General features: G+C 39.3%; 1 protein-coding gene across 1 annotated transcript in view; it reads right to left on the bottom strand.

The window, feature by feature from the left end:
• Nucleotides 1-24,909, bottom strand: part of stard9 (StAR-related lipid transfer (START) domain containing 9) — a 39,534-nt gene that overhangs the window by 13,633 nt on the left and 992 nt on the right. Inside the window, exons 2-21 of the mRNA XM_055038738.1 lie at nt 22,894-22,963; nt 19,561-19,677; nt 8,518-8,634; nt 8,270-8,302; nt 8,096-8,157; nt 7,650-7,759; nt 6,549-6,691; nt 6,355-6,422; nt 6,114-6,211; nt 5,269-5,478; nt 4,988-5,085; nt 4,411-4,488; nt 4,213-4,290; nt 3,929-4,108; nt 2,392-2,443; nt 2,045-2,170; nt 1,703-1,785; nt 1,523-1,584; nt 924-1,093; nt 34-511 (exon numbers count right to left, since the gene is read on the bottom strand). Of these exons, the coding sequence (XP_054894713.1) occupies nt 34-511; nt 924-1,093; nt 1,523-1,584; nt 1,703-1,785; nt 2,045-2,170; nt 2,392-2,443; nt 3,929-4,108; nt 4,213-4,290; nt 4,411-4,488; nt 4,988-5,085; nt 5,269-5,478; nt 6,114-6,211; nt 6,355-6,422; nt 6,549-6,691; nt 7,650-7,759; nt 8,096-8,157; nt 8,270-8,302; nt 8,518-8,634; nt 19,561-19,677; nt 22,894-22,963 (2,433 nt within the window). The remainder of the gene's footprint in view (nt 1-33; nt 512-923; nt 1,094-1,522; nt 1,585-1,702; nt 1,786-2,044; nt 2,171-2,391; nt 2,444-3,928; nt 4,109-4,212; nt 4,291-4,410; nt 4,489-4,987; nt 5,086-5,268; nt 5,479-6,113; nt 6,212-6,354; nt 6,423-6,548; nt 6,692-7,649; nt 7,760-8,095; nt 8,158-8,269; nt 8,303-8,517; nt 8,635-19,560; nt 19,678-22,893; nt 22,964-24,909) is intronic.

Genomic DNA, 24,909 nt, shown 5'->3' with positions numbered 1-24,909 from the left:
AAATCAAGGGGGACAAAAAGTCAATACCCTTACCTAAAGATAGGTGAACGCTGTGGGTAGAGCCGAGACAACAGATCTACTGAAAACGAGTGTCTTCGAGATACAAAGGATTGTTCTTCTCGCTTTGAAGGGGACCCCATCTCTAGGGACTGTTCGCCGTTTGGTCCAGTAGGAAGTTTACTTTCCAGCTGCTGTAACTCTCTCTTAGCGTCCAGTAGATGGCGTTTGTTGGCGATTTTCTGCAGCTGGCAGTGCAGCTTTTTCCGGCGGATGCGACCTTCAGCGCGGCGGAGGGCGTGAAGCTTCAACAGTTCGTCCTGTACAGTTTTCTTCCTGGCCCTCACTGCCTTGCAAGGATATTCAACGATTATATTCTTCTGACCGATGAACACCTGACTTGTAAGTTTCTCCAGAAGAGGAGCGGGGATGGGGTCCGTTTGGACACCAGAGTCTTGCTTCACTGTCTCTGCTTTTTTCAGGAGGAGTTTCTCATGCAAAATCCACTGATGCACTGTTGTGAAAAAAGAAAAAAACAACGTTGATAAGCACTACAAACCCGAAAGTACATTTTCAAAATGTACTTTTCATCTGATAAACAGATTCTTTCATTGGGATGTCTATTCTAATTTATCTAATTTCTGTAGACATAATGTAGTCAATAAAACTTTCAGCTGTGTCTCCTTTGAAAATATTACTACCTTTCATTTGTCTTCTACTTTACAACTACGCAATAATTGTAAATATCACATTAAATGCCATTGAAATAAAGGCAGATTTGTGGTTTTAATTACCAAATGTGGAAAAGTTCAAGAGTATGAATGTAATAAAAAGGTCCAAACATTTTGATTGCAACATATTTCCAATTTGATTTTGACTTTTGAAACTGAAACTTATGGGAACATTTAATAAGTGAGAAAACCTACTGTCAGAGTACTGCTGCCGGAGCTGGGCCTGCTCTCTATCCAGCTCTCCTTCGGCCCTCCTCTGCTCCGCCTGAATCTCCTGCCGCAAACTCTCCACATAGCGCTTCTGCTCATCCACGCGCCGCCTGACTGCAAGCTCCTCGGTGGAATCCAGCTTCAGTTCTTTCACACTAGAAACCAGAAACAAGACTCACGGAATGAGAACATATGAAATGATGAAGCACTGAAAAAAATGTGATAGCATTTAAACTTCTATGGATCACTGGATAAAAAGACTAAATTATGATTTGTTGGTTGTGCAGGGAGGTTTCAGGCAGAAGCAGTCATCAGCAGTAACTAAGCAACGCCCGAAGCTAAACTGTAAACAGCAACTAGGGACAGTTTGATATGTATGAAACCACAGCAACAGCACCAGGAGGCATTGCCTAGATGTTATAACTCTTAACTCCTAATAAAAGTTTATAATCACAGAGCTGCAAAGAGGTCTGACTGTAGTCCACACACATACATACACTTACACACTCGTGTGAGTGATGAATAATGTGAGATGTAATTGTTTTTGTCCTGAGTTTCTCTTTCTGCTTGGGGATGGTACTTACTGATCGTCAGGAGTCAGGGAGCAAAAGTCAATGTAGCTGCTCGTTGAACCGCCTTCGCTGACCTGAAAACAGAGAAATAAAAGAGCAGGTTTACTTTAAAACACTTTGTAATCACACAAAACGCAATATTTGTGCAGATTATGGCGGATTAAATGGTCATTTAAGTGAGCAGATACCGACCCGTCTTCGCTCCCGAAGGATGGCTGCCTCTGCCGGGTGGTTGAAGCGGAATTTATGCACTCCTCCCAACGTAATCACGGTCCCTGGAGGTGCAGAGAGGTATTCTTCATAACATGCTGCGCTCGGCTTATTGCAAGCTCAGGACACAGACGTGTGCAATCGCCGCTGTCTTTGAGTGTTTGTGTGCTCCTTCCTCAACAGGTATAATTTTAAATTACATGACATCTTGAGATTAACCGCAGTCAGAGTTGAAGCTATCTAACTTTGTTGATTTTCTGAAATTTCGCTCGTTATGGACACAGACGTTATTATCAGATGGTTTTATTGACGACCACATCTGACCTTGAGCCAGTCTGCAGGGCTCGGTGACCTCTCTGTCGTTGAGCAGGCAGACGCAACCCGGCAGCGGTCGCAGCGTTACCACACCCCCGTGGTTTTCAATCTCGCAGCGGGAACTGCCCTGAACGACTACAAACAGGATTCAGAGATGGCTTCATACATGCTGATATAGAAAGCTTTGTCGATGCTCTACAGATGCAACATTCAAGAGCAACATAACTCCACATTTAAAATCATGAAAAGCCACTAAAAGATTACTCAAATGTACATGTCCCACTCTATTATCTACCTTTCACAAGAATAAAATTACAACTTCATAAAAAAAAATATACATATATATGTATTTTTACCTATATGTGCTTCTTCACGCTGCTTCTGAGGTCCAATGCGGGTAATTCCTTCCTATAATAAAGTAAGTAAAAGTGCAAATGGAGCAGTTGTTATCACAAAAACTACACAAACGAAGACAGTACTGAATCAAATAAAAGCATTTTTTCTCAATGAAACCTTTTTTCTTCGACAGTGTGTGTTTTGGTAAAAAAAAAAAAAGTAGCAGTTCAGATTATATAAAAGTAACACTGCATCATTTTTCAAAATTTGCAGCCATCTTTCCATCAACTATGATCAACTTTTATTGAAATTTTTATTTTATATCACCCACCCTGATTATTTTATGACATGTTTTTCTGAAAGCATAGCATTTTATATGTAAGCTATATTTGCCTGATCTGAATCGGTTTGATAACCTAACTTTGAAATTAATTAAATTCCACATAATCAATTTTATTACGAGGTAACTTCTAAAGTTGGGCTGGATTTTATTTTGAAATATTAGTGGTAGCAGAAAGGCATCGAGTGTAAATACGAACAAATTTTCTGACTTTCGATTGTAGAACAAATCAAAAATCATACGTAATTTTCCTTCCATTTCACTCTTATGCACGACTTTGTCTCAATGAAATATATTCAAGATTCACTGTGCTGGAAGGGATTTTAAGTGCAGTTTGACTTAAAATGTGAATGTCTAGCATAAAGTTGTACCAACACTTTCGAAAGAAAAGGAAAAAGACAAAGCCCTGCAGGAAAAGGGGTGAGGTGTAGGGAGGGGGTGTTATGATAACTCACTCCAACAGTGAACAGTGACATACAAAAATAACTGCATTCTATTCTAATCTTTAAACTAACCTGACAAGTAAGAAAAGATCAAAAAACATTGTTTACTCTTTTGAGTTATCGAAAGTGTATCACGATTTTCTTATATGATATCAGGCCCACGTAAGTCCCAAGTGGTCTCATCGTATCACATGCGTGAAACAGTGCAATTGTTAAGCCTGAGGATATGCCTATCAATGTCAGAATCGGGACAGTTTAGGCTCCTCTGAGTTCCTGTCATAGAGCTAACATCTTTTGATCCGATCACGCTTTGTGAATAGCAGCAGAGACACTGACACGCGTAGAAGGGGGGGAGGGGGGACTGACAGGACAGAGGGAAGGCAACACAACGCACCTTTAGTCAAGAGATTTTTTTTTTTTTTAGCAGACAAATAGTGTGAAGAGAAGAGGAATCTAGATAGAAACAAGAAAAAGGTTGGAGTCAGGGAAGCTGACAAAGATGCTGAAAAAAGTAGAGCAAGTCGAAAGGAAGCGCTTGATTTAAGCATCCTGCCATTTCTTCTTAAGTGTGATAGACATACATCTCTAGGGTTTAGATAAAAGATTATCAGAAACGTAAACAAGGCCATAAACACTTTTTTACCACAGTATAAACTACTGCCAAAACCAATCTAAAAACAAATCTGATTTCACAAAATAAAGACTTACTGTTCTCAAATGATTTACACAAGAATGCTGCAAATTTAATCTTTTTTTTTTTTAAGGATCTCATACCTGGAGGTGGTAAAACACAATCCCAGTACTGAGGACGTCTCTATCCAGAGAAACCAGGTGTGGCTGAAGGGAGTTGATGAGGAAACCGGCCCGGTCTCTGTTGATGTCCACACTGTACTGCTCCAGCAGCTCCTTCTTGTCTCTCCAGCTCTCCGACCAGTCCTTTGTTAGCTGCTCCACCTGCATGGAGGAATAAATGAACTGTTAGGGCGACTCAAGGAACAGCATAAAAATGCGATTTGAGAAAGACGTGGATGTTTGGGATCTTGTTCTTTCTCCGGTACCTTTAGCTCATTTTGTAGCACCATTTCCGAGAGGTTTCCGTCTCTCTCCTCACTCAGGGATGGGCTGGGATTACGTTGCTGTCCATTTATAGGGCAAAACAATAATCGGTCAACATATTGCACAAAGAAAAAAAATTATGCACGCATCATGATGCACTGCAGTGTCTGAAATGCTTGAACAGTAAAACGTTACCATACCAATTCAAAGCTGAGCAGCATGCTCTTCAACCTGTCGATCTCCTCTCTCAGCTCCCGGATGAGCCGCACATTTGCATCCTGCACAAGGAATGAATCAAAACCTGATCAAAGATTCCAATCTCACATTAAATGCATTCAACACTATCTATACAATTTTGGTTTCATTTTTTCTCTAGATATGCTGGTCTTTTTTTTTTTTAGCAAATAGCTTTTTTTGAGTCTGTGTGCTCCAACTAACGATTATGTCATGATTTTAGTAATCATGACCTAAAACCGTTCATGATTACTTCAATAATCAATCACTCACAATTAATTGTTTGAGCCTTAAAATATTTCTAAAATGAATGAAATATTTATAAAAATAAAAACTAATGAAATGTAAAATAAGGTATTACTTGACCAAAAATAGTTAAAAAACGGGAATATGAAAATTTTTTAAAATAAAATAATTCAGTTATTCTGAAACGCAATAAAACCTAAAAATTAAACAGAAATCAAACATATGTCATAAAAATCCAAGAAAAATGCCTTATCATGTTATTTCAATTTACTTTTAAGAACCTCAAGAGTCACTCACCTCATTAACACGAGGCTTGTTGACAATGTTCCTGGCATGCGCAGCATAGCGCAGGGTGCTCAGGGTCTCGTTGTAGCTGTTAGCAGAGGGCGACACCGCTGCAACACAATGGCGCACACAAAAACACCAGCGTAAAAACGTCTGATATGAATTAAGAACAATATTTCTATCAATGCAACAAAAGCGGCAGTATTTCCGATTAACAGTTTACATATGCCAATGGCTTCTACACGTGCATGTAACAACAATCGTTTGGCTCCAAACTGAAAAGCAATACTTACTTGCAATCATAATTGTCTTCGAGTTGCCACCCAGACTGTCTTTTAGTAGCCAAGTGAGAACTGAGTCCCTGTAGGGAATGAAGCAGAGCCTTCTTCCACCTCCAGCTCCTCCAGACAGCGAGCTGCTGTGACTGCCCAACGTGCTGCTGTCACCCTCAGAGGCCACGCTGTTGATGCTCTGACAGCTGCTCGACATCTGGGAGTTCTGGGCTGCATCAGTCGAGGTAAAGAGGTGGAAGGGCGTGAAAAAAGTGTAAACAAAAAAAAAAAAACACAGGAAAGGTGTAAAACATGAGGTCTGTTTAATCCAAATAAAAACACATACTGTAGTGCCTTCCAAAAGTGCTCACAAACAAAACCTCAATGGATCTATTGAGAATTTTTTTGTTTGTACTAGCATGAGGTATAACCATGAGGTAAAAGGAAATGATAAATGATTTAACTTCCTATGTTACGATTCATAAAACCAATTACAACAATTACAAAAAACATTAATGTGATGATTCATGAAACCTGTGAGCTGACCTTGTTTCACAACAAGAAAATTCAACGTGAAACTTTGAAATGATGAAGCTTCTTCTTTTAAGAGAAAGTTCCCAATGAACAAAAGAATTCATGAACTGCCAAATCTTAAGAGATGACATGCCACAGGGTGCAAAACACAAAAGGGCACAAAGTAACTCAGCTTTTTATGTTTAATACATGTTAAAAGCAATATTCAATGATTCCTTTTGCATAATTACATAAAATTCCAGTAAGACACGTTGAAGTTTGAGGTTAAAATGTTGCAAAAAAGTAAAATGAAGTATTTATTCTGATCTGTAAAAATGCCTGACTTTATTTACCCAGAGCAGAAATGACAATGCCCAAAGTGACCAGTGACTTGTTGATGTTGGAGCCCTCTGTCAGTCTGTCCCGGCAGTACTGGGGGTCTGCTCTCTCACTGTGAGATACAATACAAGCATTAATAGAGATTAATGTCATCCTTCATTGAAGAAACATCTGAGGGCAGCACTTAATATCCACCAGGGGGCACTTTTAGGAACGATTTCACAAGGGGGGAAAACAACATCAAAACAATTTCACCTTCCAGCCAAGTCCACCAGGTTAATCTTGCTGACCGTTTCAGAAGGCAGGTTATTTTCTAGTATTGCCTGTGGAAGAAGAGACGGTCAAATGTACCTGCAAGCACTAAGTTGGCAAAACTGTACAATGATCACTGCATACATGTTGCATTTATTGATTAAGAAAACTTTACAGAAGTTGTGACATGTAACCACCTGTGTGTACTGAATAGTAAAGATGGCATGGGATCTGCTGCTGGTGTCGTGGTTGTGGGTTGCTGCCGTCATGCGGTTGGCGATGCCTTCCTCCAGAAGGTCTATGGCCTGTTTGCAGTCAGTGACCATGTGCTGTGAAAGATCTGATTTTAACGAGACAGAAAAAACATTGAAGAATTTACTATTTAGTGGAAAGTAATCCAATTGAACGTTTTACTGAGAAACTCCCTATGAATGGCTCCACCAACAAGGTCATTCTTAATTAAGATTTTTTTTTTTTTTTACATGGGTTTAAATGTCTCTACTCATAAAAATGTTTGCCTGTTAGGATTCAGATTAATAATCTGTTACAGAATCGAAACTACAAAATCAACATAGAAACAAAAAGACTGGTGGTAAAATTTAGACCATCAATTTAAGATTTAGGCAGTTAATCTCAAATTTAGGTAAAGATTTGCTGAGTTGAAGTGTGTGTCTTCATATGTGATGAAGGGTTTTCCTTGGAAGCAGAAGGAAGTGACATCACTTCCTGTGGACACCTGGGATTTCTCCTGACGCAAACAATGAGTGGATGCGGGGATTTAAACACAAGCAGTTGCACGATTTGGAAAATAAACAGATGTAGACCCAGAGGAAGTACAAACTGTGAAGAACTGATATAACATTTTAGTTATTATGCCTCTGAAATTTGACTTTAATATATCACAGAAACCAAATTATTCCTTATGATTACAGTTTTATAGTTCAAATTTACAGGCAAAAGCCTTTCTCAAAATACTCATTCATTTTTCTCTCAAAATCACTTTAGTTATATCAAGAAAGTTAGCAGCTGAAATACAGGCCTCTACATAAATTATAAATGACTATATGGTACCTTGAGTTTTTAGCATAGGGATATGCACCGAGTAGGAATATTTGAGTCCAAGAATAAATAAAACATCCCTCGGTTTTGGAGCAGTGAGGGGTGAAGGAGCTAAGCATCTCTATATAAATCCATTTCTGGCTGAAATAGCAAAGACTCTTAAACCAAGCTTAGCCTTAGGAAGCACACAGTATATTCTTGCTGTGAAACATTTAATATATCAAAGAGAAAAAAAACACCTTCAACATATGGCCCCTTCTCGGGATGTTCTCTGACTCTCAGGGACGTTCTCTTCTTCTGCTCTCCTCTCAGTAGATCTCTTACACGCTCATTGTAGATCTCCAAAAAGCTGCAGACCAGAAGATGAACATCAGAATCAAGACATCGTGAGAGATGGATAATTTGATGATGTGCATTTGATCTATGCTGCAGCTGCAGGTCTACTGTTGAGTATTAATTTTTCTAACATAGCACAATGATTTGATGTTTTTCCAAGTCCATTGCTAAGGAATTGCACGATAGCCCCATCTGACTTAATCCAAAAACAAGATGTGACCCATTTCATACTTAATCAAGTGTTCTCTGATGTATTTACTACAGGTCATGCGTGAGTCTCTCCTGTTTCTTGAGTTTTTGTCAGCAAGTTTCATTTCAAAGAAGAAAGTACCCCGCTGCACTGACCCACCTGATTTCCACTCTGCTTGAGTTTTGCCCATCAGAGAAAGAGTCTTCAGGACAAAACAAACCCTGCAAAGGAGATATGAGCTGAAAATGACACAACACCAAGAACCACCGCAAACTCAAAAGAAAAATTAACCACCTTCTTTATATTGCTACCTGCAAAAACGATATCTCCTACCTGACAAATGCGAGGTGTCAATCCAATGGACTCCTGTAAGACAAAGAGAAGGAACTTTAGCACTTTTGCAAAAAGTTTGATGGATGAGTAGAATGACGATTGAACACAGTCAGACGGATGGATGGATCGACAAACAAATTAGTCATTTTCTCCATAGAAGAAAATGTTTTGTGGAGCTTGTCTTCTCATTATATTAAAGCACAACAATTATTCTGATCATAATGCAAAGTTTATAGCATAGTCCTCACCGGTGTGCCCATCATGGTGTACGTCTTTCCTGATCCCGTTTGGCCGTAAGCAAACAAGCACACATTGTAGCCCTCAGATGCTCCAGCAAGCACCGACAAACCCAGATCCTGGAAGACCTGAGGAGATTTGGAAACACTACTTTAATCACAAACACACTAACAACTAGAGCACTGTACAGACAGTGGACTAGATGATTCAGGAGAGTGTTGAGTGGCGACAAAAGCAACGTAGGAAAAAATAAGATTCTTTTAGTGAAAAAAAAAGATACTTGAGATCTCATGGAGTGTTGAAGAGTTTATGATGCCCTTGGTTTGAAACGTATTGTGTTTTTACAAGAGTGTAGCTCCTTCACCAAGGTTTTCTGATCACAATGCAGTGGCATCAGGCCAGTGATGGGGAGGTACTGTTGCTTCCTGATGAAGTGTTTGTGCAAGGAGCAAGACCTGAGTAAACAACATTGCAGAATGTGTATTTGAAGAAAACATGATGGCCAAAAAGCTGAATAAGGCTTGGGTCAGGAAAATAAACAAGCTCACAAAGCATAGTTGTGAGACTGGGGATCCCAGAAAAAGGCCCAGTGAAAACAATCAGAGAAGTAAAAACAATCTTTCTTCTTCTCTGAGCTTCAGAGGCAAAACCGAACCCTTGACACTTTCGACTGACATATATGTCAGTCTTATTTCTTGAAAACCATGATAAAATCCGCAAAAAGTGATCACCCAAAGGTCCGTCCTAACAAAAATTCTCAGGTACAAATCAAAGACGACAATCAAAAATTACTTCCCACCCCAACCGCATGAACGCTGCGGACCATCTGCGTTTCCTGCTCTTGTGATTGTTTGTGCAAATGTGACAATGCATGTGAAATATGTGGCAGTTACAATTAAAAACAAAAAAAAAAAAGTAAAAATTATAAATATAACCATTTCCCAAAGGGAATGTGTTCTCAATTGGAAACACAAATCCAAGGCAACAGATGCCTAAAGGAGTGGCAACCTGATCTACACACGGAGCGTTCTACCTCTGAACCGTAACACGCCCTGGGATCAGTGAGGGGTCCCCTTTCCTGGCCCCAGGCTCAAGACTGGAACCTGGACAAGAAGAATTGGGCACACATGTAGGGGAAAGTAGGAAAGCTCTCAAAGCTCCAACAAGCTCATAAATTAAACACGGGTATATTTGCTATGAGAAGTACTTTTTAATGTGACTATCATCCAATCTCAGGAGATGTGAGCAGCTTAAGTAGGATCTGACTGAGAGATATTGGAAAAGCACCAAGAAAGTCACAATGTCCTTTTCTTCAAATATTTATTTAATTATTTTAAATTACTTTTAAACTACTCCTGTTATTAAATGAAATGAGTTAAAAGTAACATTCAGGCTTTTTGTGGCTGATACCAATTTTGTTGCTCGCTCTGATTTTGATTGATTCCATTTTTCCACCAACGGACTAGAAAAAAAAGCTTACTCCAAATCATATGTGATTTGGAGTAAGCAGATCTGCTGATCTTTTTTAGATGACGGTGATTTGTCACAACCCAAGCACAAATGGGTGGAGGATTTTCATCCACCTCTAAGATTTATTTTACTTGTAAAAAGAGCAGCACACTTGCAGGGCTTCTGGTGGCCACTTTGAGAATAGATTATTAAGCCACATTTGTTGTTCTTTTAGTTACTGTTGGATATCCGATGAAAAATAATCCACAGACCTCAGGAGATTTTCATCTTTAAAGCCAGCTGAACCCAAAGGTTAACCATCGACAAAATAAATAAATAAGCTAATCGTCCACACTTCGAAACAACATAACAGATGTGTGATTATTGTAAATGGACAAAAACATTTAGCAAAACTGCTAACCAGTTATTTTTAAGAACACTGCTCATTATATGCCAAATCAAACCGCTTTGAAGTAGCTATCAAAATGCAACTTAGTAACATAATCAATCCTGGGAAATGAAATGTGCATGATGTGCCGATTAGTGATCAGTCGCATCTGAAGGAAAGGTTGTAGGTGATTTATCAATGCATCTTTATTACAACCAGTTTCCCAAAGCACAACAGGAACTTCTAGTTTTGTAGACGCATGGGTAAAAATTTTGATTTTATAATGTTAAAACCACATACTTATGGAAAACATCTAAATCTAGTCACATAAAAGTGTGACTTAAAAGCATATCCATTAACTGCGACTCAAAAATGGAAACTGTGACAATAAACGTCAATGCTTTTTACCTCCCACCTCTTGACTGAATAGAGGTTTTAAGCACTTTCCTGTCCTGTCTTCATTCTGCATTTCAAAACAGACACAAACTCTCTCCTCACTCAAACACAGAATAAATGCAGCTCTTGTTAAAGTTGACCCTTTACACTCACTCCATAGGCGCCACAACAATACCAAGGGTCCCCTTTGGCTCTTCACAAAGAGACAGTCGTTTCCTTTAACTGTTCGCTGCTTTAGATCTGAGACAATCCTAACCAGCTGAACATAATTCCAATAGTTTTTTTTACCATAATTAGCATTTCTGTTTTGACTCAGTGAGAAAACCATTGAATGACACCAGAAAAATATAAACTTTAACAAAGTAATCTCTGAATCCTGAAGGGAAATAATTTGGAGTCCACGAGTGTGTCTAGATATGTAAAGTCAGGCAACATTAAAAACAATGCTATTGTTTATCATCGCAGTCACAACAAATTACAATCAAACTGTAATTTGTGCTCGAGTACTTTGTCTCAGATGGACACAATGGCCTTCTGTCACAACCTACTTTCAAAGTTTGAAATATCCCTGCAACACTGGGGGATATTTTTGGACGAACAAAGCAGGTGAGGTAAGAAGCAAGTTGCATTCTGGGTACTGAAATGTGCTCCAGACTCAAAACGAAGCAGGGGAAAGAGCCTGAAGATAAAGTTATTGGGCCGGAGCCACGGAAAGAGAGCTGGCCAGTCGAAGTTCCGAAAACAACACACGGGACAGACTAAACACATTCATGCTCAGCAAGGCTGTTCTCAGCATCGGACCGTTGCACACCAGTGCCTTTCTTTGCATGTGTGTATGTTCACCCAGTTAAGAGCATCAGCGGAAAAAACCTGGAAGACAAAAACAAAAGCCTCAAACTTTTGCTTCCTTTTCTGAGTGAAAAAAACAAACAAAAATCATAGTCTTGCCATGAATGAAAGGAACAAGAGACCACAGATTTCCTTATGTAGGAAATGCATGTATGAGTGATTAGGACAAAATGTAAGGACAAAACATGGCTCTATGGTAAAAGCCAGAAAGAGAAACAATTCGAACAAGATGGACAAGAGACACTGTGTAGAAGAGAGAATTTGCTGATAAGACAGACATATAATCATTATCTGGAAATTCCACAAATCTGCCCTTTATGGAATTGGAGATCAGTCCTGAAGCAAAAGAGGTCTATAGCGCAGGGCTTTCTGGGTAAATACAGCGAAAACAAACTCTAGTGTAGTCTAGCGCTAGAAATGCCTTGTGGTCTTCAGCCAAAGACAAAAAAGAAATCCAAAAAACACTCAAATTTGATGGAACTCCATTTTTTTTCATATTATGTGAAGAAGGAAGTCACCCCACCAGTGACTCTTTTCAAATGGTTGGGATCGTTTGACACAGTGGATTGTGAAAGCGAACCGCACCAGCTGAGATGTAACAATTGTTGCAATTCTAGTCTCCAATCAAGCCGAGTCTACCGGATTATCAGTTGTGAAAGCACCCATCATGTGGCTCCACTGGTAGGTCTGACAAAGTCAGTCCAATTGACCACGAAGGGCATACAGCAAATGTAACCAATGATCAACAGAGACCAAAAGACCAGTCTCCTCATGAACCTACTGACAAAGACCAGTCTCACTACACAGCAGTTTCACAAAAATCACTGCCAGCCTTAAGTTGTAAAAAGAATGCTACCTTGATTATAGTCAAAGTAAGGCATTAAATTCCAAAAGTTTGCAAATGTCCGACTGAGTTGGATCAGAGTTTTTCTGAGAAAAGCAACAGTTCTAAAAGCAAGACTGGCGTTTATCCCAGAGATCCGGGCTATAACGAGCACAGTGTTCAGTTTTAGTTTTGAACCATGGGAACAACAAAACTGAGCTCAGCTGCTGACCAATCGACATGAAGAAAGAGTGCTTAAGAGCAATTAAGTGTTTGATGAACGTTGGAAAGGAGTGGAAATCTCAGCATACATACACAAGAAGATGGTTATTAGAGGTAAAGTAATAGTGTAATGCTTTTTTAAAGAGGCAGCTCCTGTAATCACTGGCTGCACTAAATGCCAACTGCTGGTCTCTTTTTACGAGGCCTCTTTTACGCTAAACTCTGGATGGAAAAGTATTTAGCTGGTGTGTGTGTTTAAGATGTTATCAGGGGGTGATGGCGAAAGGCCAGTGAGTCGAAATGTTCTATCATAATTAAAACCTGAAATGTTCAGAGCTTAAGTCAGGGTTGGAGCAGAAGTGACAAAAACCTGGCTCCATAACTACCAAGATTAATCTTCTTTTAATAAATTTCAGTAGGAGAGCACAAATGCAAAAACAAGAGACTGGATGTAAAATCCAGTGTAACATGCTGTATAAGTCAAATTAAATACTATAAAAAATGTTGCTGTCTGTGTCCAAGAGTGGACAGCTGCAGCAGAGGCGAGGGTCTCTCGGTTCTTGTCCCACGCTATCCAACTGGGTTACACAAACACAACAGCTGGGCCCAGAGCAAAACTAAATGCCTTTGTTTAGACACAGAAAAAAAAATTAAAATGTCACAGGAGATCCGTGTCCTTCCTGTGAGGAATCTCAGTTCTAGAATTAGAGAGGGGGGGGGGGGAATTGAGGCTGAAAACCTGAAGACAATGAGGACAGGAGACGAAAATCGCATACAGCCAGAGGAGACAGGCAGGAAGCTGTTTGGCCAGAGTTCAACAATGCTATCGTTTGTCACACTTGGACAGAATTTGTAGGTCAAATTAGCATGGAAGAGCAGTGGGGCTGTGGAAGAGGGAGAGACATGTGCTGGCCAAACGCAGAGGCATCTCATCGTGGGAAGGTCTGTATCCAAATGAACAGCAGAACAGACAGGAATAGTCAAGAAGTGAAAGGAAATACAGAACCAAGACATTCCTCTTTACAGAAAAGACTTCAAAAATAGAGTGAGATGAAAGACAAACAGAAGTATATCTGGAGACAGTTTAGGAGATTTGTTACTCCCTCCCCCAATTCCTGTTGAAGGAGCCAAAGTGAAGCACTGTAAAGTTGAGTTACAAATCAAACTCTTTATGCAAGCTGGCAATAGAATAACTTCTCCAGGTTTTAGACTGATGAGAGCCTTGGGGGATCTCCATAGGGTACAGTTCTATGCCAGGTTTCCCCAGTTTGAAATAAATATGGGAAATACTGACATTCCCAATAGAATCTGGGCTGGATTATTAAACTATGAGGATTGCTATAAACAATATAAGGGAAGAAAACTATGGAGAAAATTCCAGAGTTTAAGTCAGGGTTGAATAATATTATTATTATAATGAATAATACATTTATATTTGGAAATGTATATTCACACTTCTTGGATGTAGTCCCACTTTGTGGCATTACAACCCCTAGTTTCAAAGTGTCTTAGAGAGTTAAGGTAAGTTACCAGCATAAAGTTGTACATGATTAAGATGTGAAAGGATATGAATAGTTTTACATTTTTTAACAAATACTTATCTGAAGATGCATGTGTGTGTGTGTGGCCTTCTGGTTTTAGTCTACTTTGCATCAACAGAACCAGAACAAATCATGGGGGAGCAACATTCAGGTTCTATGCTCCTCTAACAAAGTTCCAGAAAACTGCAAAACAGCTGAGTTCCTTTATATCAGGGGTCAAACTCGTTTTCGCCTTGTGCTGAATCAAGACTATTACCTAGACTTATGTTGGTTGTATCTATTTTTTTTTCAGTTTTCGGTTTCAAGAACCAACTGTTTTTGTTAATTTTTTGTTTTTTTTAAGTGTAACAAACTAAAGTGTTGCCAATTCACAAAAAGAAACCCCCTACCTGCATCTTGTACAAGGCTACCGAAAGCTACAACCGGAACTCTCAGTAGTTATTGACTCTGCAGAAAGTTGGTGACTTCTGAGAACTATACAGCATTCAGTGGCCCTTCTCTTTGACGTAGGTGGTCTGCCTCTATGTGTCTGAGTTAAAATTGCTCCCATGTTGTTATAGAAACAGTTTGTGGAACATTTAGCATCTGGAAAATTTGACAACTGAACTTACTACATAGGTGGGATCCAATCACAGTACCATGTTAAAATTCACTGAGCTCCTGAGAGCGCTGCATTCTTTCAAAGGTGTTTGTAGAAGAAGTCTGCATGCATAGATGTTAGATTTTATGAACAAAAGGGTAGAAATTTTGGTTATTTGGTGTGTCTTCTGGCAGAAAATGTTCTTGAACTGTCATCACGATACGATTTCCTCTCAAGAAGTCTTTATTCCTCATTTTAATCCTCAGTCATTGCTAATAGAAAAGGTTGCGGGGCGTGTCTTGTGCGTTGTTGACTGCTTGCGGTTCATTTCCTGTCCTGTTTGTGGCCACGTCTTAACCATTCTTTCGGCTTTCGCTCCAGCTATGAGTTGAGGCGGACTGGATTCTCGCATGCATATGGAGGATTAACTCAGGACACAGGAAAACTATTCTTCTCCACTCTGCTACACCACTGACACACAGACCTAGAAACAGCGCAAGCAATTCAAATCTTGCTCTGTATCGACAGAGAGAAAAAGAAGGAGGAGGGGGAAAAACCCCAGCAAACTGACTTCATTTGGCAGTGATGAAAAAGCGCTCCAAGCCAAGTCCTCAGCAATGATGTCTATACAGTGGGATTTAACGGTGAAAAATTACTTTGCGAGGCAGCTGTGACTTTGGCAAATGAGAGCGAGAGGGGGGGGCTGCACAGGCAAAGTAGACGCCCCCAGTCCATTTCCTCTCCTTTCTTTCCCTCCTCCGTTACTTACCGAATTCACAATGTCACTCACTCTCCGTCCTTTTTCCTCTTCTCTTGTAATTCCCTTCTCTTGTCTTGTTGACGGGCACAATAAATAAGCTCAGGGTTTCCGTTATGAAGTCGTGAAAAAGTAAACGGAGCTCGCATTTAGTCAACAACCATAACTTGTTGTGCTGCTTTAAATCTACAGCTGGTTTCCATTATGGATTTTGACTCCCATCCAAGAGCAACTCTGTTCACCGGGCAAAACGTCCTTCCCTTCAACATCTCCCAAAAGGAAAGCAATCAGAGACTAAATTGAGACATATTTACACCTGACACAGATCCTTCATAGTGTGACATCACACATGCAAGATTCTGCCCTCCATCTCGATGCTGGAAGGCAAAAAGCTGCTCGGTGATGATGACTATCATTGTTTTTAGCTGTTTAATTGTCGATACAAAGCGCAAATTCTTAAATGTGTGCGTGATATATTAAAAAAAGAGACGCAGTGCTTCGCTATCAATTGTCAATACTATGACAACTAGATAACAAGATCAGGAAAACGTAAGTAAAAAAAAATTAGCAAAAGAGAAGTAGGTCAATCATTTGACTTTGACAACCTTAACATACAGATGCAATGTGGAATTTGGTATGTTTCGGTTCAGTCACAAACTCAATAAAAAAAAAAAACAGCATTGACAGATAATCAGCAGAGTGAGTGTTTAAATTAGCTAAGGGGAGGTCACTAATCTACCACAACGATCACTTATTAACATTCGTAAAATAAAGATCAAGCCTAAAAACAGTAACGTACTGAATATTCTGTTCTTTGTGTCGCTGGCTGTTTTTTGGTGGTTAATCCTGATGCGTTAGTGGCGTTGCTGTCAGTTGCTAAGTCAATGAGTCTGTGGTTTTGAGTTGCTCTTCGTAGCTTTTTCTGCATTATTTTTTTCTTGGCTGCGGCACACTGCACTGAATTAATGATACCTACATCTCCGGGTTTCATTTAGTTAATGGAATTGTTCTACGGTGGCAGCGCAGCTACGGAAGGCTTGTAAAAAGAATAGTCGTTTTGCCCTCAAGCATTGAGCGCATGCGCAATATTTCCGGATGCAAACAATGACAGTTTTAATATTATGCCAAAAAGTATTTTCACCCTGAATTGGTTCATTCAGTCCCCCTGAGTCAATACTTTGGCAAACCACTTGCTGTTTATGGGCATTATCCTGCCAGAAGGCAGAGCTCTCTCCACAGATTCTAATCTTCAAAAGCATCTCACAAGTTTTCCTTCAGGATTTGATTGTATATATAACTCAATTCTTCTTCCAATCAGCTTCCCTGTCTCTGCTAAACAAACACACCCTGCAAGATGATGCGTTAGTGGTGTTTTGCGATGCTAGTTTTTCACCATAAAAAGCATTTTGTTCATAGATTCATTTGTAATCTTTCAAGAATCGCTTTGTTTTTGACAACCACAAAGGCTTGACAACCTGAAGTCCAGTTGCGAGCTGATGATGTACGCAGCTCCTCCAGAGTTACCATGAGTCCTTCTCTGATTGATGTTTAGGTGGTTACCATGTCAGTTGTGTCATACTCTTTCCATTTTCAAATGGTTTTCATGATGTTCTCTAATAGAGAACTTCACAACACCAGCTCTGTTTTTGTTTGCATTTTTATTGCATTAAGTGTTTTTCTTTGTCATTTCAAAGCCCAAGACTCTTAATGAGTCGGGTTCCTTCCTGTTAAATAGGAGTCTTTCCTTTCCACTGGCACTACATGGCATGGAGAACTGTTGCAAAGTTAATGACTCGACGCAATCAGCTGTGTTTCCTTAGTTAACTTTTTACAACTTGGCATTTATAACAATGGTTGAATTGGAATGTAGGTAATTGAATCCAGATCTGTCCAAATGACTGGAATGAATTGCCTACTTAAATGCAAATTGGACCTGTTTGTCTTGTAAAGTGCATTAAGATTGCATTTATTGTGAGCCGGTGCTATGTAAAAAGACATTGACTCAACAAGATCATTGTGTGTGTCAGTCAATCACATAAAATCTCAATGAAATTATATTGAAGTTTATAACTGTAACACAATGAAAATGCTAAATAGTCAAGGGGGCACTGTTTGTCACTTTCTGATGGCACTGCAGAAGAAAATCCCAAATAGTAACAGGTGTAAGCTATCGCTTGACAGTATTTACTGGATGGGGGACGCATGAGCTGGAGGGGCTGTCTGGCCTGGTTTGAGACTGGAAAAGCCAGATATTAGAACCTGTTTCTCCTGTATCTCATTGAATCCCCTTGGTTCATATAAAGTTCCAGCCTCCAAAGGGAATACAATGTAAAACAGAAATGATTGCCATTCCTTCTCTGCGGTACGAAATGTGTGGGAAACAACAGCAGTTGGCAAAAACAGCAAGCTGAAAGAAGCAAATAAAATTAAAAAGAAAATGTAAAAAAATAAAAGAGGGCAAAGAGATCAAATGGTTCACGGAGCACTGTTGCAAATGTAGCAAAAAAGATGAAATCTGCCAGCTGAAGTGTTTTCTAAAAGCTATTTATCTGTTGAAATAATTAGGAGTGACTTGGATTGTTTCAGCATGCCCTGATAACCCTTGCTTCTTGTTCTGCAAAAAAAAAAAAAAAACCTTTTTACTGTTTTTAATCAAACGTCATGCAACGGAAAATATGCAATTTTGAATTCTTAGCGGCTAATGTTGCCGCGCTAGCATAGAAGGCCCTTTGTTAAACAGACAATTCTTAGTGCAGGAAAAGAGGTCAGATTTAAAATCCACCAGCTCTGTCCTCCACCAGTGCTCGGTCGCCCACCCAGGGTCATCAGAGGAATGCCTTCAGGCAAGCAGGCCACTGTGAGTGGACATTTTCTGCACAAGACAGAGGAAGATAAAGCAAAAACCAGAGCACGGTGGGGGGAAAAAAGGAAAACAAGTGCTGAGATGACTGTATCTGTCCGCTCGGTGGAGGCCATGCCTTTCTAAAGCCGTACAAAGGCAGCTCTGACATGAGGGGAGAGGGTGTGGCAGAAGAGTAAACTTAAAGAACAAAGAGGAGAAAAACTGAAATAAACTCGCTACACTGGTTTAAGATTTACGAACTAAAAGCTTGGATGAAAAAAAAAACAAAAAACAACTTCAATTTAAATTCAGAAAAAGAAATTTCCTGAAACAGAATGAGCTTTATCTTTATCTCCGCCCCGTCTCAGGTTCCAGAAACACCCTCCAATCAAAGCCGCCCGAAGATATCTAATCGGCCCAATCACGACCAGGACATGAAAAGCCTGCTGACTCCAGACACGCAACTTCTGAGGCAAACAGACTTCTGGGCAACAGATGGAGCTGATATCATATCCCCGAGTGTCCATCTGTGTGAAACTAGCACAACTCACACCCCTTCTTCTCGTATTTTTCTCCCCACAAGGACGGCGATTTTCTATGTGCCTCTTTTTTACAGAGATGACACGTGAGATTGTGGACAAAGCTTAAATCAGCAGCAACGTGACCTTCAACCATAATAGGACACAGAAAAATATGAGCGCGCACGATGTGTAATGATTATATTAGCAAAAAATCAATCTATTCTTCATCCAATTAATTGATTAATCAAATATAAATAAAGAAATTGGCACATTCTACAAGTTTTTTATTGAAGCCTTTTTTTTGTACAATATTAGAAATTTATTTCACATAATTTCAACCAGGTGAAGCTAAAACTCTGGCTCTTGAGGGTTTTGGGCTGACCACATTAACAGACAAAGGTGTTTCCTATCTGAAATTACTGTTCTGAGTATGTTGTTCTTTTAGCAATTGACCATTTTCTGAGTCTCTATATTCCAGTTAATGACAACTCAGTTACTCAATTAGTTGACGATTATTCCAATGATCAATTCATCACGATTAATCATTTCAGCCCTAATACAATGTTTTGCCAATCACCTTGTCTTACTTTAACAGTGATGCTGGCCAGAATTGATGAGCTATAAAATATAAGGCAATCCTGGAAGAAAATCAGTCAGGTCAGTCAGTTTTTGAGTAAGGTGGCTACCTCCTCCTGCGAAGCGTAGTGAGGGTCTGCGGACTCCACCGACCAGTAGCAGTAGTCAAAACAAAACTCCAGCAGCTTCTCCCTGGAGTCTACAGCTCCCTCTGAACGCCCGTCCAACTGCGGAGGAGAGGCAGAAGACAAGCAGATTAGGGATTCAGCTAACAGTTATTTTAGTGATCGATTATTCTGACGATTAATCAAACAACCGACACATGCTTCAGTCTTTTCATTTGCCTTTTTTATATATTATCAATGCATTAAAATATGCAATTAAACAAGTAATTTAATTCTGTTTTAAGTAAAAAATTTTAAAAACTGTTTATTGCCTAAAATGCAATAATGTAGCATTCCTTCAGTAAATTTGAACTGGATGAAGCTAAAACTATGTCACTTGAGGAGTTTTGGCTTAAATATATTTATAGACAATGGTGTTTTTATTTTAAATGTGAAACGTGCATATTTTTTTTAGTTTTGGATTATTACTGCTCTGAATATGTTGTCTTTAGCAAATGACCTTTCCGTTTGTCGATATACTCCAGTCGATGATTAATCAATTACATTAGTTGACGATTAATTCAATTATCACTTTAACACAATTAATCCAATCTCTATGCCCATCAAAACAGAGTTGAGAAGTCAATTAAGTACTAACTGATTCACAAAGTGAAAGAGAGAGCAACAGCCAGTATAGCACTCTACTTCACTGCATATTGACAGGCTTTACACAGAAAGGCCGTCTCTGATTTTTAGTAACAAGGACTAAGGGGAAAAAGAAACAAAATAAATCACTGTGAATAAACCCAACACAACATGTTGTGTCAATGGGCCAACTACAGAGTGCAATCGCAAGCAGGCTGTTTCCACTCATTAGCAATGCACTTACTCCTGCAGTCCCCCGATGCGCCTCAGTGCACTGACACTCACCCACCTTTCTGCTTACCATGAGTGAATAATGAGTCGAGGACAAACAGCGCAGCAGGATTTTTGGCGAGCAATCTGATTTCAAGTAGCATATCAGCAACGCTTCAAGAAATCACCGCTCAACTTAGAAACTGATCTCGATCGTTCAGTTTGTTCAGATCGCTCAGGATGAGTCTTCGCCAAACCGCCCAGTTAAACCGACATATATAAATGAGATTGTTAAAATTATGATCAAAGAGTGCTTTTATCGCATCAAAGACTTTGATCTTTTATGTTTACTATTAGAGAACGCACGGAAAAGGAAGCTTCACTTTTATGACTGCAGAACAACATGGCCGTGCGTCTTTTTGAAATGTTGGCGCTTTGTAGTCTGCTCCCGTTAAGACTTAGGTACTGATTTGAGTCAACTTAATTTGTCAAACATACTTCAGAGTAACCAGTTGTATTAAAAGTTAGAATTATTTTAATTAGGCTGCTTTTAAAACATTGATTTTTTTTTTAACAAATATAAAGATGGCTTGGTTTAATTGCATATCCTGATTAATTATAACACGTCTATTTTTGGTTAGTAAAATATCCATAACATGGATTACCCCGAAAATGTTCAACTAACTATCAAAAACAAATATCTTTTTCAGCCCTATAGGCCGTTTGATTTCTGGGGTATGTTACAATTTTTTAGGGATAGTAAACATTTTTAAAATTTTTTGTTTTTCATTAAACCATTTGCATGTGCATACTAAAACAGCTTTGTTATGGTTCTTTCGTTTCCACCTTCTTTGAACTTCTGTCAACTCCTTTTATTAACTTACAAAAATCAGTAATTCCTCTTGAAGTAGAGAAAACATACAGCACAGAAAATGGAACAATCTGTTTAGAAAGACTCAATTTAGGTTAAATTCTCATTTTATGGACTAAGTACTTAAATTCAAAGAGCTTTCATTCATAATTTAGGCACACAACAGAGTTCCCTCCTTAGTTTATTTGATCAAACCCAAGTTAACATCACTTCAACACAGGCAAAACCTTTCGTACAGTTACCGTATGTGTCGGCATCACTTGAGTAATTTCAAACTGAATTCAACAAAGCTAACTTTTGTTTTTTAAACTAAGACTTTCCATGAATTGGATCTGTCTAACCTACCATTTAAAATTAAAGGCGATTTACCTATTAAGGAATCAACATAACAAGAAAGCATAAACCTTTTTAAAACTAATAAACTAAATGAAAGTGGGAGTATTATTTTCAAGAAAAGTACTTTGAGGAAGAGTAAATAAGGCTGTGCAAGACCCTGGTCAGCCCTGGATGACTTTGTCATCAAAGCAGATTCTCTTCTAATGACTTCAACTTCAGGCAGAGCCAAACTCACAGTACTGGTGTTAATCTGTCTTGCCTAAAAGATTGACCACTTAGCCTTTCCGTGCTTTTAGGAAATCTGACAAGGGATACATGTAGCGAGAGGGAAGAGTGGAGAGGAACACCAGCCAATGTCAACTATCCCGAGCAAGCCTCAAACCACTGAAGTTACAACTGAAAAGTTGTCCAACCCTCCATTTTTTTTTAAGTCCTTCTTGTTTTATTCAAGTCAAAGTAAATTACTTTTTATAGCCTGTGTTTCTTGCTCTCTATAGTAGTCCCTGTAAAAAGTCATCTGTGCTTCATCCCGCCTCAGATCCTTCAAAACTGTCCCCCTTCCCATAAATAATCATTCCCAGGAGACCCTCTAAAGGCTTGGGAGTTTGGATTTTTTTTTTTTTTTTTCCATGGCGGCGGGAGGCCATATGTGGTTCGTCTCTTTGTCACATCATTTACAGCAGACTTCTACTCCCCCACACCCAACCCCTCCACAGAAATCTAGGCTAAGAAATGGAAATGTAAACAAAAACAAAAGGTTCGCTTGAAGGAAAGAGGTAAAGTGATGCATGCTCACCAAGCACGAAGGTAGTTTTAGCTGTGAAAATGTGTAGCAGAGTTTTATCGTACTTGAACACATATTGGGAGAAGCTCGTGTAATTATTGACTTTAATAGAATTTTTAAAAAAACATGCGGCACATTTAAATTACTATAAAATCAACAACAGACATGTTTGTTTGTTTGTTTTTTTGTTGTTGCAAGCGGATTAATGAGTCAGATTCTACATTAAATCACCTAATTAATTATAACGCTTGTGGCTGTTCCAAACCGGACGCGCTTGACAGGAAGCTACTCTAAATGTGTCGGCACAAGCTCAAAATGAACTATAAACACGAGCGACGTTGAGCAGGAAGACGCTGATCCGAGGCTGTAAACATCCTGTTGTTGTGATCGACTCCCTCTGCGTCTCGGCTCAGAAAACAAATCCGATCCGATCGACAAAGAAATTCCAAACTGAAGCTGGATCTGAAAAGGTTTCTCTTGCAGAAACGCTCACCTTCACATTTCGGATCCGGACTAATTTATTGTCCACCTGAACGGCTAGCTTTCCTCCATCGGCGCTCTCCCTGTGGATGAGATGAAAATGGAAATGACTGGAGGTAGTTTAGGTGCGAGTGTATACGATGAATGCTGACGAAAGTGGAAAGATTGATTAGAACTGAGAGAAAATGAAGCCAGACAAGAGCTTTGTGAAACCATTTATGCTGTTTAACCATTACACATTTTTGTCAAATTAGAACAAGTTGAAAATGTTGAAATTGGTTTTGCTGGGATCAGCATGTCCAATCCTAGCTACAAACCGGACAAAGGGACAAGAACATTTCCCCGGAGGCTCATACTTTATCATGACCAGATTTACTATTTTTAAATCAGTTTAAATTTCTCCCTATTTTTCTGAGATTCCCATAACAGAGAGGGTGTCCAGATACATGTAGGCGAGTTCCCCTTCTTTTGGGCCATCACATGACAGCAAACACAATGAATCTTTGTGTGTGTGAACCATGAAATCGCCAAGCAAGAGTCCGACTGACCACTTTCAAATTGGAATGAAAACAGACCTCCATGCTCTTCAGAGACTTTCACTGGTGAGGCAGCTTTGAGCTGTTTCCACAAAGTTGAAGAAGAAAAAAAAAATATGTGCACACTCCGAACCAGTGCGTGCGTGTGCGTGTGTGTGTATCATCCCAGCTGTGTGTGCTTCAGCAGCTGGACTGACGCAACACAAGGGAAACCAAATGCAATACGAAGCTGAGAGAACTCGGATCTCTCGGAGCGATGACGGCTGCGGTGCAAACACGCCGCTGTCGTTCGTTGGGTCGGGGGTGGGGGAGGCCGGGTCAAACCAGAAGGTAGTTTTCTCCTTGTGCTTCAGCACGTGGAACTCATTTTGCTAACTCCAGCAGAGGCCCAACCCAAAACCGCCAACCTTGAACATCAGGCTCTAAACAGCGTGGAGGGGAAGAACTCTTTGAGTGGAAAACATTAAACTGTAAAAAAAAAAAAAAAGAAAGAAAGAAAGAAGGAAAGAAAAAGAAAGGAAATGTCTGCTATGATATGAACGAGAAATCCAGTTGCCATGTTTTTCGTGGATGTGAGATGCTACCCATATTCCCAGGGGGCTTCCACTGCTTCCTACTGGTCAGCTAAAACAATGAGTAACACACTTGTGAATGAGAAACGCAGCGAAAGGTTGGTGGTACTGGTGAAAATAGAAGGAAGGATACACATCCTTTACTTCATAAATAGAGCAGAGAACAGTGAGAACACCACAACCATACAGTACCTCAGGAAGGACAGATTTGCATTATAGAGCACTGCACATTTGGTGTAATCATCCATTTGTTATGCAAAGTAGGAGGACGACCAAACTCAAACAATTATTCACCCTGTCTTTCTTTGCAAGATTAATGCTTTGTTATGGAACAGTAGTTTCCTACAGCCAAAGCAATCCTGCAGGAGTTCAAAGAAACTCCAAGAAGCCTTTTTGAACCTTTTTTTATTCAACATACTGCACCAATATTTCTGATTAGGTCAAAGGTCCACAGGAGAGCAAAGCAACTTCACAGACTCAGACATGTTTTGCTGTATAATTCAAACCTAATTTAAAAAAAAAAAATCTATTGATTGATACAGCAAAAAAAAAACCTTTATGCATTAAGTGGACAGCACACCAAAAACTTTATTTTTAAGTGTTTTTTTCACAGTTCATTAATACTTTATCCAAAAGAAAATCTATTTATTTAGTAGCTATAACTATTAGGTATTTTCTTAAAAGTAAGAATGACATTTTTGTTCTACTGAAAAAATTAAAAAATAAAAAAGAGGAAAATTTTAAATCGCTTAAAGAAGCTATGCGTGAGCCCTCCACCTGGTGGCCAATTTGCCAACACGTTAAAAACAGCTAGTCATTATAAAAAAACCAATAAGCTTGGAAGTCACAAGTTACTTCATTAACACCGTTCAAAGTACACAATTTAATGACCTTAAAGACCTAATATTTCTGCTCAGAAAC

This window comes from Poeciliopsis prolifica, unplaced genomic scaffold, assembly GCF_027474105.1.
Source record: "Poeciliopsis prolifica strain line A6 unplaced genomic scaffold, Auburn_PproV2 SCAFFOLD013, whole genome shotgun sequence".
NCBI classification, from domain to species: Eukaryota; Metazoa; Chordata; class Actinopteri; order Cyprinodontiformes; family Poeciliidae; genus Poeciliopsis; species Poeciliopsis prolifica.
The sequence above is the reverse complement of the archived record's forward strand: the minus strand, read 5'-3'. Positions and strand labels throughout refer to the sequence as shown.